This window comes from Ambystoma mexicanum, chromosome 3p, assembly GCF_040938575.1.
Source record: "Ambystoma mexicanum isolate Mex_15411 chromosome 3p, UKY_AmexF1_1, whole genome shotgun sequence".
NCBI lineage: Eukaryota > Metazoa > Chordata > Amphibia > Caudata > Ambystomatidae > Ambystoma > Ambystoma mexicanum.
In genome coordinates, this window is record NC_090925.1 from 1,064,076,423 (window position 1) to 1,064,089,987 (window position 13,565).

Below are 13,565 nucleotides of genomic sequence, written 5' to 3' on the forward strand. Positions count from 1 at the left end.
TTTATCACAAACTCACACTAACTTTAGTTGTAAAATGCAGCATTTCTTCTGTGCGTGATTGTTCATGCCTGCCTGCCAGCTATCAAGACCTACTACCAAAAACCGGGACCACTGCAGTTTCCAATGGGAACATAATCTTGAGAAAGAGGGGCACAGCATGAAATTCCAGGACAGTCCTGGCAAACCCGGGGTGCTTGCCAACCTAGGAACACTGGCAAAGGGCGTGGCAAGAGAAGGCTATATATAAAAAGACTTTTTGGGATGACGAACCTTTGACTGAGTATTGGCGCTGGTTGGATTCGTTTGTCCCAGGTTCTGGCAGTTAAGCCTACTTGTTATAATTCAAGGTCCAGTCTTAGAGTTGTTGGTGCATGTGGTTTTTTAATCATATTGGTATACCAAAACCAAAAAACATCAGTGTGGCAATTATTGCCAGTTGATTGAATCTGACAGGGATACTCCGCCAAACCCGGCTCCAGACCAGGCTAATTAGCCCAACATGGCACCCGGACTTGGGAGGACCAGCAATTACCTCTACTCAGAGTCCGCATTCTACTATCATCTGCCTTGAAAAAGACTCAGGTTGAAATGCGGGTCGGCTGTTTGCACTCACCTATGTTGACCAACTGGCAATAATTGCCACACTGATGTTTTTTGTTTTTGGTATACCAATATGATTAAAAACCACATGCACCAACAACTCTAAGACTGGACCTTGAATTATAACAAGTAGGCTTAACTGCCAGAACCTGGGACAAACAAATCCAACCAGTGCCAATACTCAGTCAAAGGTTCGTCATCCCAAAAAGTATGCAATCAATTGGGAACCTTGGAGTTGGTCCGCAGACGAACCATGACCCAGTCTGCAGGCTGAACCAAATCCAACAACAGTAGGTGCGCAGCAGACAGAGAGTCCCGATCCACTTAACTCCAACCAATTGAAATTATATATAAAAAGAGTTTGTGATGTTGCAGGTGTCAAATGAGGCTACAGTCGGAATAGCTTCATGGTTTGCCCTGAGAGAGGAGGAGGAGGTTAAAAAGGGATGCGGCAAGAGTGTAGTAGGGCGAGGCCAGGTGTGTCAAGAACAGTCAGAACAACCTGTGTTTTGAGAAAGTGTGTGCTACCAGGGAGGTGTGGAGAGTGTGTGGTGTGACCAGAGAAGGGTATAGTAATTGCGTGATGATACAGTACAGGAAGTGCCTATGGTGTCTATATGATATGATATCTCAATTATTAAGTCAAGCTTTGCCCTTAATGGAGACAATTCAGATTGATTGGCAACCCGTGTTGGTATGTCCTCTTCATGGTTGTCTGCCTCCAAGAGACTTAAGGCTTGTCTTGCAAACACTGAATATCCTTCATGATTATGCTCTGTTGCAGTAGAATTTAATGTCCTTAAGCGTTGTCCATCCATCGATCAATACATCCTTGGAGTAATAATTTAAGTTTTCTGAGAATTGGTGGTGCATGCCTGCATTAGACTAGTTTGGCTTATGTTTCACTGCTCCCTTGTGTGCATGATGTCAACCATGTCAACTGCTAGGGTGATCTATCCAAACCAATTTGCTCATTATCTGATAGACTTTGTTTTATATCTCTGCAGGACATCTGAGCCCATCCACCTGCACCCTGAGGAAGCACAAGACTAACAGGAAGCCCCGCACCCCTTTCACCACCTCCCAGCTTCTGGCGCTGGAGCGCAAATTTCGGCAGAAACAGTACCTGTCCATTGCTGAGAGAGCGGAGTTCTCCAACTCCCTGGCACTCACGGAAACTCAAGTGAAGATATGGTTCCAGAATCGCCGGGCCAAGGCTAAGAGACTGCAGGAGGCGGAGCTGGAGAAGCTCAAAATGGCCGCCAAACCAATCTTACCTCCTGGCTTCAGTTTACCCTTCCCCATGAACTCCCCACTGCACGCATCCTTGTATGGCTCCTCATACCCCTTCCACAGACCAATGCTCCCTCTGTCACCTGTTGGACTTTACGCAACTCCTGTTGGGTACAGTATGTATCACTTATCATAGGAAAAAAGGCCTGGATAGAAAAAGAGACTAGAACAACTACAAATGTGTTGGTCAATGTACAGGCGATTCTTCATGTTTGTGTCAAGAATACCTTGGTTCACCAGTTGCTCGCCGTAACATGCATCACTTCCTGTGCTCTTTGCCAATGTGGTTCTTGGACAATAGGGGCAAGGACCAAAAGAGTGTCCCCCATCAAAGTGCTGACAGGTTTCTGGACCACAGGAGGAGTGTAGACACTGCGCTCTGTGAGAAAGAAAACCTTAGCTAACAAAGCAAAGACATCACACAGGAGAGGTAGCCTGTTGCTACGAAACCAAAGTGCAGACATCAACGAGGACAGGTAAAGGCAATTGAGGAAGCAACACACAAACATTTCTGCATCTGTTGTGAGAAGATGTGCCTTTGTTTCCTTTTGGTTTCTGTGGCTCGGCCTAAAAAAAATAAAACTTGAGAACTGCTGCTTTTCCAGAGGCAAGGGGGGCTGCAACAATTGTTTCAAAATGGGAGCTGACACCACTGAGAACAACATCAATCCGCCCCATCATCGGATCCCTGATACCTTTTCACCTTTATACCCCAACCCCGACTCCCATCCTTCAGGATTCAGTCGTTCCGAGGGCAACATCAAGGCTTGCTTTCGGAATCGGCGCTTTTCTCGCTTATCGATCCACACTAGTGCCTGCATTCAACGTCAGTGATTCGTTCTTGTTGTTAAAGGAGCTTTGGCTGCCACCATGATCAAGCATCGAGGTTATTTAAATCAAACCAACTAATCTTATGGATCAGTGGCGGGGGGCTCTCTGGTCCGGGTGTAATTGTCAGCTGCACAGTAAAGAGGGTTAGCTATCGAAACATTTCAGATTCATCAGATATGTGCTCTATTCAAAATGAATATCCATTACTTGAGTTTCTATCCAATGTTAAGGTCCTTCCTATGTCCTTTGTTTCAAATATTGATGCACTGTTTTTCAGAAAGCATGAACTATAAGACATGGTACATATACAGGAAACCTCTTCCTCACAAATACTGAATTAAAGGCTTATTGTTTCACCGTTGTGGTCGATAGAATTACCGAAACATGCAAAGATAGGGCGGAGAGAGGCAAGTTATGGTGACTTGCAGGTGTGTGGAAGGGAAGGGAAGGCAGAAGCGTGCACACGCAGGCAGAGGCGTTGCCAGGAGGTGATGAGGGGGCTATAGCCCCTGGTCTTTTGGTTGTAGACTAGGAGAGAAGATCAGGGGCTGCAACCAAAATCAGACCTAGCAACATCGCAGCACGCAGGGCCCGATTCATGGAATTTCTTGCGCGGTGCAAAGTGACTTTTCACTGGTGCAAAGTGATTTTGCACTGTCAAACAACACCCTGATTCATGGAACAGTGCAAAGTGTCTTTTTTACTGTGCAAATTCACTTTGCACGGCAAAAAGACACTCTGCACTGCTCCTTGAATCAGGGTGTTTGTTGGCAGTGCAAAGTCACTTTGCACCAGTGAAAAGTCACTTTGCACCGCGCAAGAAATTCCATGAATTGGGCCCGCAAACTCTACAGTGAGAGAGAGAGAGATGGGAAGAGGGAGACAGAGCTCTAGGGCGGACAGGAGAGATGAGATAGGAGAAAAGAGGTGTCTGCATGTCTGGGGTGAGGGGGAGAGAGGGAGGATGGGACAGAAGAGAGGTAGAGAGGGAAAATGAATAAGGGTGAGAAATGGGAGATGTGTGTTGAGGGGAGTCAAATGCTTTGACTGCTAGAGGACAAGCTTTAGAGGAAACCGATGAATGGGGGGACGGCGCCCACGCGGATGTCTGCGCCTGCGCGATGAAAAAAGATATCAGGTCCAAGGGGAAAGGTCCACGCGAGAGAAAAGAGATGGATGTGCGATTGCAAAGAAGAGGAGTGCAAAACAACTGAGAGCTGAGTCAAGAGATCAGAAAGCGAATAGTTATGGGAGGGAGGGACGGGCGGGAGTGATGGGTGTGAGTGTGTGTGATAGGTGCACGAGACTGTGTGGAGGGCGAGAGGGAAGAGGAGTGGTGCAATTAAGAAAGGAGTGAAGGGACATGGATAGAAAGGAGCGAAAGAAATGTAGAAAAAGAAGAAAGCTGTGGCAAAAGAGGAGACAGTGTCAAAGAGAGGAGATTACAGAAAAAGGTAGAGGAAGGTCGAATAAAATGGGTCCAACTCGAAATACATTGTCTGTTTCTTTCTACAAAGTACTTAATAATCTTGTAAATTGTCCCCAAATAACCAAACATTCGACGGAAAACGATTGGAAAATGTATTTTAAAAAGATAATTTTTCTCACCCATGAAAGTTGGAAAACTACATTCTGAATGTATTTCGCAGCAGTTTGTGAAAAAATATCAGTGTCACTGTGCTCCCATTGCAAAAACTCTGTTGCCAGCTTGGAACAATGTTTGCCAACCTTACCCGGTCTCCCACCCCCTTTATATTACAGTCCCTTTCAAAGGGGCACCTTGTACAATTTTATATATTTTATTGAAGAGTTATTTCTTATATCTCTGTTGTTTGTAATTAAATTAAAATGTTGTCCATGTGCCCAATCCTTGTGTTGTATATTCAATAGTGCGCGCAAAATACTTTCTGAAGCCTTCTGAAGCGTTATGTTATGAATCTGTTATACTGTGCACACGTGGCCCTAAAGTGCCGGGCATTGTCCATCTAGAGAATTGTGACTGTGCCCAGGCTGGCAGCTAGACCGTGGTCTGTGGGGTGAAAAGGGAACTGGTCCAAGGAGGGCAGGGGGTGAGGGGCAGAAGACTTATCTGACAACATGCCTTGAAATGAAAACTAAAGGGGGAGTGATAGTGATCCTTGGGCAATGTATGTGCAGTTTATGGTGTTTTGACCTAAAGACAATGTAATCAAGAAAATGGAGGAGAGCTTACGTTACTGTCCAACAGAACAGCCATGTAGGCACTGACTAGTGTGCTGGTGATATCATTATATTATGTTGTGGATGCACCTTGACCTTGAGATGTGCCCAACAGTGCCAGGAAGTTGGCCAGGTATAGCCAGGCATGTTGGACCCCCACCTGCTGATGATAGCCGGAGGGAGCACTAGGAAAAGCCAGACTGGCTGACGCAGGTGCCAGAGCCCGGTATTGTCTATGTGAAGTGCTGTGGGTGGGGGCGGGTACTATAGTTTGGCAAGGGATATCCCCACACAGAGCCATACCACATTGGCCTCGGGCAGTAAAGAGATAAGGAGTGTCCCTCTTGTATTAATGAATTGATGACTAATCTACTGTGAGAATTAAATTGGTTGAAGGAGACCCTCACATTAACGACCACACTGTAGCAACACACATCGTAAAGCTTGGGTACAGAAACTGGCACAGTGGCACAGCATTTGAGGTCCTCCCACACTGCCTAGATGCATTCAGCCACTGCACGTGGGTATAAGGGGACACACACCCCTCTACTGACCCCAACAGCATGAACAAGCAGGTTAAATAAACCGGAAAGCTGGGAGGAACTGTGGGCACCCATAAAAGAGGGTGGGTTTTGATCTGTTGCTGCTATGGGAGCGAGTCCCTGGATCTAGCTGCCTGGAAGTTCCTGAGCCCTGCTGGGATTTTTGTGGGGATGATAATATTTGTGTGGGAGGTTGGATGAATCTTGGACTGAGGGTAGGCTCTTGTGGGAGTTAATCTGCACAATCCATACTTGTCTACCCATCTCAAACTTGGCTGGCGTTATAGTGGATGCGTCTTGGACTGAGGATGGGTTCTTGTGGGAGTTACTCTGCACAATCCAGAATTGTCTACCCATCTCACACTTGGCTGGCGGTACCCTGTCCTGTTAATGGAGGGCAGCATGGCACTCTTATGTTCAGAAGAGTAGTAGAGTCTGCTTACCAGTTTACACTTGAGCATTGTAGCCCTTTATCTGAACCGAGAGCTAGTAATGTGTATTTTATTGGATTTGTTTGGGTTTTTCTGCAGTCTTGTATGCCACCTTCCAGCCTTGTACAGAGTGGCATGACATTTCTGTGAAACGACACGAGAACACTTAACCTAATATTGCACGAGATACCACAACATATCATAATGTACTAGTATATAAAAAAACACCACCATGTCCACAAAATGAAGGTAGGAGGATGCATAAAATCAAAGTAAATCAAATAACAAAAGTAGCAAAATCCCTTGGAAAAAAATGGCAATTTACTGGTTTACAAAGTTTTGCTATGGTTTTAGTCTTTTATAGTGTGCACAGCACTACCGTGGTGATCGTAACGTGCAGAGGAGCCATGTCCTTGTAGAAACAAATTGGGATCTGGCCCAGTGTTACAGTCAGACCAGGCATGTGGGATGAAAAGGAAACGGGGCCAAGGAGAAAGGGGAGAGGAAAAGTTACGACGTAATTTCATCGCCTGAAGTTTTTTCGCGGGGTTTTTTGCTGCAGATGTTTTTGGGGGGGGGGGGTTAAAAAATTATATAAATTGGGTGTGGGTGTATGGGGATATAAAAATAATTAAAGGGTATGGGGGTTTGGGAGGGTAACCCCCCCCCCAAAAAGAACAAAATTCAATGATTTTTTTGAAAATAAATCCGCTGTAAAGAAACCTGCGATGAAACTGCAGGCGATGAAATCACATGGAACCGAGGAAAGAGTGGAAAAAGAGTTAATTCACCACATGCAGCAAGGTTAAAATACAAGATGAGAGCTACTCATGGGATGCATTCATAGTTTGGGTGTTTTGGCCAGGCACCGATCTTGCATAGCTTCACAGGTTCGGCTAACATCTTGGTCATATGAACTCAGTCATTAGCGAAGAACCCCACATTACCACCCTGGTAGCGGATACACAATGATTGCTGCACTGCTTTTAGCACTTCCAACCATGTGTGAAAAGTACGCCCCAACTAAGGAATGAGGTTTGTGGGGAATTTCACTCATTTTGGCAAATGTAAGACATCGGGATAATCTCTTGGATTTCATGGTTGAAATGAGCATGGGTGTATGGTGTGGAAAATCATACGTACACGAGTGAAATAAAAAAATAAAAAAAAAACGACAGGCAACTACCCTAGCACCAGCTGTAACCACTTAAACTTACTGTGCACATGCGCAACACTGCTCATAGGCAGAATCAAATTAGAAATACTGGCTACTCCCCACTTAACACATGAAAAACATGGAGAAGTTACAGTTCTCTTAATATGCACTATCCCCCAAAATCAAAGACCTCCGGTAGACAAGGGAACTCGAGCACTGGGGGACAGACTAACTGGTTCCAAATTTGGCAGTGACACTGCAGCACATTGTCCCTGTTTCCTCTCCTGCCATTGCTTTCAAATAAATAAATATATAAAGCATTTCAAATTGGTTTCCAGTTTATTTCAAAGAGTTACCACATTCATCAGATAAGCATACCGAAATACATAGCGGGATGCTATTTGCTCAAGATCACACATTTTTGGAAATGTAGCAATACCAAGATTGGAACCATTTACACGTTTCCAGATAAACACACAGACATATTCGTATGTGTGAAAAGTATCCATCTTGGCCATGCGTATTTGTACACAGCCTTCACATTCACAGCTTCCTCTAGATTTATGGTTCTGACATCACCGTGTCTGCTCTCCCAAACATCTAGCAACCAGTTCATCTTCGTTTCCATTGTTCCTCTCTTTGCTGGTCAACAAGCGAAGACCCTGCCAATGTGGCTCTCCATCCCACCCACAGAGATATGCTATAGCGTCATCACTGTATATTCTAGCAGGATGGTTGTCAATACCAGACTGCCACCAAGACCTTTTTATGACAACCATTCAACTCATCATCCTGGCCCCTGCTGAAAATTCCCGCCCTATGTGTTTTGAAGTGGCCTCCAGGTGGTCTTGCTGTACTTCATAAACCCTCAATCAAAACATAAATAACAACAAATCTAAAGTTATCCTTAAGCCAAATGCCAGGGCCTCCGATTTATAGCAGGCCTGTTTCCAAACAGCGGAACTCCTGCCAATGATTGCAGATGTGGGAGAGGATCCCCAAAAAGGTATGTTTTACATCCCGTTAATATATTTTTAAGCTCTCCATAATCATCTGGAGAACATATGCTTGAAAGTGCGTTCAAACACATGTCGATGGCTTTAATCCATTGTTCATTATCCGCGGCAGAGTCTGATATTTACATGGCTGTAGACATGGGCGATCACGTGAACTCCCTGCAGCAGAGAAATCGGATGCATTTCGTCAATCCTCACGAGGCTGCGATTGATAAAGTAGGCAGCGTAAGGGAGCCTGGAGTACATCATGAGCACAGAGAAGGACTCGAATTGGAATCCCTTGGCTGATCGAATATATCCATTCATTTCCCTGCAAAACTAAATATGAACATTAGGGGAGCTCCGCATTTAGATCAGTGGTCTTCAAACTTTTTTGGCCAGGGCCCCCCTGAGCAAAATTTGGGCAGGTCGGGACCCCCCAGAAATGCCAAATGGACAGTATATATTGCGCGCCGTCACCTGCTCCCATCAAAGTCGCTGGGCTCCCTCATCCCACTCCTACCCAGTCGCTGGTCTCTCCCCACCCCATCACACACCCAGGGCTCTCCCCACTCTGCTCCCATCACTATCCCATGGTTCCCGCCCATTGTGCTCCCACCATAGTCCCTCGGTTCCCCCATCCCGTTCCCAACACAGTCTGAGGGCCAGTGGCGGCTGGTGAATCTTTTTTAAGTGGAGGGGCATTAAGGGGAGGTTCGGGGGGGTTTCCCCCTGTGAATTTTTTTTTAAATAATAGGTTAAAATGTTGCATTGTAGAGCATACTTTTAACAAAAAATGGGTAAATAGCCAAACAGTTTGCAATTGTTGCTGGGAGTCCAGGCAGAGGAGAAACAGATAAATAACAATAAATAAATAATAAAGGCAACAAACAGTGGTAGTGCAGCCAGCAATTTGCAAGTGCTACATTTAAGGCAGCAGACAGGGTAGGTCTGATAAGTGCAGGAAGAAAGATGGTTCTCCTCAAGTTTTAGAGTGGCAGGGCGCTGTTCCAGAGGGAGGCCCCAGCCGAAGACGGAGATCTACCCCCAGCTCGTTTCTTTGATAAACGACTGACCCTGAGGGAGTTGGAGGTAGAGGAGTGAAGAGCTCGAGAGGGGAGGTATTTGCGGAGGAATAGCTGAAGGTATTTTGGACCGAGGCCCCAGAAAGCCTTGTGGACAAGGCAGAGGGTTTTGAATGATAGATGTCCGGTAAAAAGATACCATCCCTGTCCCCTGGGCCCCACTGGTCCTAACGCAATGAACATGATTATGTGTATATGCAAGGCGCTGCACATTCATACAGCAATCACTCTATCATTCACATGAGCATCCATCACCATACACTCACTCATAACGCATCCATACACATGTTTAAATAAAAACAATGAACATAAACGTACCTTCTGCATTGGCCTGTGTGTGGGTGCTGCTCCAGCTGCTCTGTCCGTATGTGCGAGGAGGCGCAGGAGCTCCCCCTCGGACATACAGACATGCAGTGCCCCAGCCAGCATTTCCAATGAGCTATGCAATGCTGGCGAAGCAAAACGCCCCAGCACTTGCATGGCTCAGTGAGCATGTGCGGCTGGGGAACTAAACTGAACTGTCAAAGGGAAACAGTGTTTCCCTTTGACAGTTCAGCCAGCCCAGGAGCACTCCATTAGCTGGATAAAGCAGCTGAGGGAGTGCTCACTGTTTCACTGGGCTGGCTCCTTAGCTCCTCCATAATGGGTGAGGGGCCACTATGCAGTTAGTAATGTTGACCATTGTTGCTGAATATATCACAATTTACTTACATTTTAACACAAAGCACCCCTTTGGGTACTATTGAAACAGTGGGCTTCATAACTACTCTGGCGGTAGCTGTGCCGGTAAAACCGGCACGGCTGCCACTGGAGTTGCATCCGGGTCTGGCACCCGCGAATGGGCAATTACTAGGTCATGCCGAGTTAGGCGGACATGATAATTGCCCTTTCGAAGGTGCCGGTAGATCCCCATTCCCATTTGAGCCCCATATGGCTCAAATGGGAAGGGGGAGCTCGGATGCACCGGCACCGTTAATAACGGTGCTGGTGCATCCGACGAGCTGAGGTCAGACCTGGCGGGGGCTGTCAAGCACCCACGAGCACAACTCTTACTATGGCGGAACGGTAGCAACGGTGCCGGTAGCTTACCAGCACCGTTGTTACTGGTCCGCCATAGTAGTAATGAGGCCCAGTCTGTGACTAAAGGAATGAATATCCATTTACAACTGTGGGCCACTTTTTCATTGTTGCCTGAGACAGTTTCATGCTTCAGCCCGCCCATGTGGGCCACCCCTGCCCATTTCTTCCAATCTAAAAAAAAAAAAAAAAAAAAAAAAAAAAAAATCTTTTTTCATGCTGAGCTCTCAGGGCCCCCCTGGGATGCACCCGCGGACCCCTAGGGGGTCGCGACCCACAGTTTGAATACCACTGATTTAGATGGACAGCATTAGAAAAGAATCCCAGCAAATAAGGCTGCTCCATTTAGCCTGTTTCATTGGTCTCTATTCTTGCAGAATCTTCAGGATTTGTGCCAGGGAATTGTCGCCCAACCAAAACAGCATGCATGTGGTTACCACACCTGGAAAAGTATGACACCTGAGTGCATGTGGAATGATATGATATGATAGGTTATTTATAACACGCTCAATACCCAGAGGTTTCTAGGGGCGGACCCAGGGATCGAACCTGTGTTCCTTCGTGTCGTCTTGTTTCTAAGGCGAGCAGGTTGCCGCTGAGCTATCCTCCTGAAAGGAAAAGCAATTCCTGACCTTTGTGCTACCTTTCTTGGGGATATTCGAAGCCGGTACAAATAAACGCAAGATGCTCAGAGGTGTAAAAGTAGGGACAATCCATGAAAAGTAATCGGTGAAGAGCATTCCAAGTGACTGATGCACTCCAATGACATCGGCAACACTCTGGTTTCCACACTGAAATGCTCATGTTCTGGCCAAGTCCATATGCATTCAATACTTTCCTCGGTATGGTAAATGGAACAGTACATGTTTGTGTCATATTGTAGCTGGGTGTGGATGGTTTTTCACTAATCGAATCCTTAAATAAAAAAGAGTGTTGCTGGTTTGATCGAACCCCTTCACTTGGAATACCCAACACCTAAAATAAAAGATTACAAAGTGCTCTTCATTGTATTTAAATAGTGATTTTTTTATTTTTTAAAAACTTGTCTGTTGACCACAACGCCTCTCTACCTTAACGTCACAGTCAAGCCCAATTATTGCCAAGCAGTGGAAAAAACGAATGTGTTGCATTTATGCATGAATGGGCAGGGGCATCCTATTTTTTTTTAAAAAAAAGCTCAAAAGTTGAACAGCTGCTTTCTGTTGTAAGTAATATGACCGTCCGGGCATAATCCTCCAATCATACCTCTCATTTTTATACATTACTGGCCTATGCCTCAACCTCAAATGTATCCATGCCCATGCACCCAAATACTCCAGCAACAAAATATGTAACAGTGTAATAGGGCATGGTCTCTGCCCACTTACCCCACCACAAAGTGTGATGCCCTTGTGTAGGACTCAGAAACCAGCGATTTCATGGCACCAACCTTCGCACCAAGGTTCATGACTAGGTCCACAGAAGAATACTGAAAACCCGCCTCTGCATAGAGAGCTTGGGAAATAAGAACAACGCAAGACCACCTAACATTCAGGAAGCTACTAAAAAGTTAGGTATTCAACTCACAGAGGTAAACATAGACGTGTGTCCCCTACAAAGCATACTCCTGGACAAAAGTAAACCTGGTATATTACAGAATGGAAAAAACAACAGAACTACACAACACCCAGAGATCACCAGAAGCCAACTAACCAACCCCTTTCTTTTTTCCACAACCCTACAACTCTCACATTCCACACATGCCAATAAGGCTAGTGAAATAACTCACCAAAACATGCAAAACACACAATCATCGTTAATCATGCTACAATTACAATATCTGCAGACAAAAAACGACTCAGTCACTGGACGCCACCTTTCCGGGCAAAACAAGCCCAGTGCTGTAAGATGTTTTAACCAGGTGATGCATAAGTCAGAGGAATTTTCCACCCACCCCAAACCAGGTACGCACAATTCTACTTTATTTAATACATTTCCTTTTATGCAGCTGGGACCCACAATTGAATAGCATTGGTTTCTTACAGCTTCCCTTCCATTTCAGGACAAGAAACACCCAAGGTTGCACAGATCGCATATTTACTAACCAAACAGAAATACTTTAAACAGATTACAGATAAACACATTGTTTCTTCATAAAATGCCAATGATAAGAAATAATTAACAAACTAGTCACTTCAGTTTTCAATGCTACTGTTATGGAAATAGAGACTTTTGTAACACACAGTTCAGCATAAGTATTTATGCATTTAATTTACCCTGAGCACACAGGCACCGAGAACTGAATGCATTAGAGTCCAGGAGGAATCTTTCATTTGTGAAAACAAAAAAATAGTTAAACTATCCCTGTTGTCACATTCTCGCTACTTCCTGTTTATTAAAAATAGATACCAACCTCTTAATCAATAACCATGTCAGAATTTCAACAGCATTTAAGACTCAATTGCAACAGACTACTAGACCTTCATGTATGTAGGTGGCTTATAGAAAAGAAAATGTAGGTTCAGCAGTATGTTGGCAAAATTCCCTTCAGTGATGTTTCTACCAGCTAAAATGTATCTTTCTCCCTTTCTATGGGCACCCTGAACAATGGAAAGAAATGGACCACAACAAATCACCTTCATCCATTGATCACGAGCAACCCTGCATTAACAAAAATATTCTACTTTATGGTATAGCCAGGAATTGCTTCAATTATCTTCGTTTTCTAGGTAGGCACACAGTAAGATTATCTTTTCGACCCCCGTTTAATAGCTGTTCTTTGCTAGACGTCATCGTATAAGTATAATTGGTTATTTACAATGCACTTAATACTGAACAGGTTTATAAGCGCCGAACCAGATTCAAACCTATGGCACTCTGCGTCGTCTTGCTTTCAAGACGAGCACATTGCCACTGAGATATACTACCCTCTTCAGAGAAAAGAGTCAGGTGAATCTCACTATATGCACACCCTGGGACCTAGTCTATAAAATATATTTTTTTCCAGAAGCACATCCACTTCTGAAATGTTCCCTAAATTCTCGGAATGCACAATTCATCTATTCCCACCCCTCAAGACAAAATAATTATAGCAGCCAGGATATACTCAAATTCCATTTATAGGATTACTCCCCACAAGTGGACATCCCTTTTAGATAATACTCAAATGCAGATTTCTTTTGGCTGAATCACAGACAGGTGGTCACCCCCTCTCAAGGACTGTTTCAATTTTCCCAATCCAGTAACAGGTGGGCATCAGCCAGTAAGTTCGGATCTGATTTTCTCCACTGTCTGTCTGCTTTCTCTTCCATGGAAGAAAGCCTGGGAATGTAACTTCCTCTAGGCTTTGCTTTCAGGGCACCGGTGACAAGCCAAAT

The 13,565-nt window shown here is 44.9% G+C and overlaps 1 protein-coding gene across 1 annotated transcript in view; it reads left to right on the top strand.

The window, feature by feature from the left end:
- MSX2 (msh homeobox 2) overlaps positions 1 to 4,591 on the top strand; it is a 43,075-nt gene extending 38,484 nt beyond the window's left edge. The window contains exon 2 of the mRNA XM_069652424.1: positions 1,608 to 4,591. Within this exon, the coding sequence (XP_069508525.1) occupies positions 1,608 to 2,029 (422 nt within the window). The 3' untranslated portion in view covers positions 2,030 to 4,591. The remainder of the gene's footprint in view (positions 1 to 1,607) is intronic.
- The last annotated feature ends 8,974 nt before the right edge of the window (positions 4,592 to 13,565 follow it).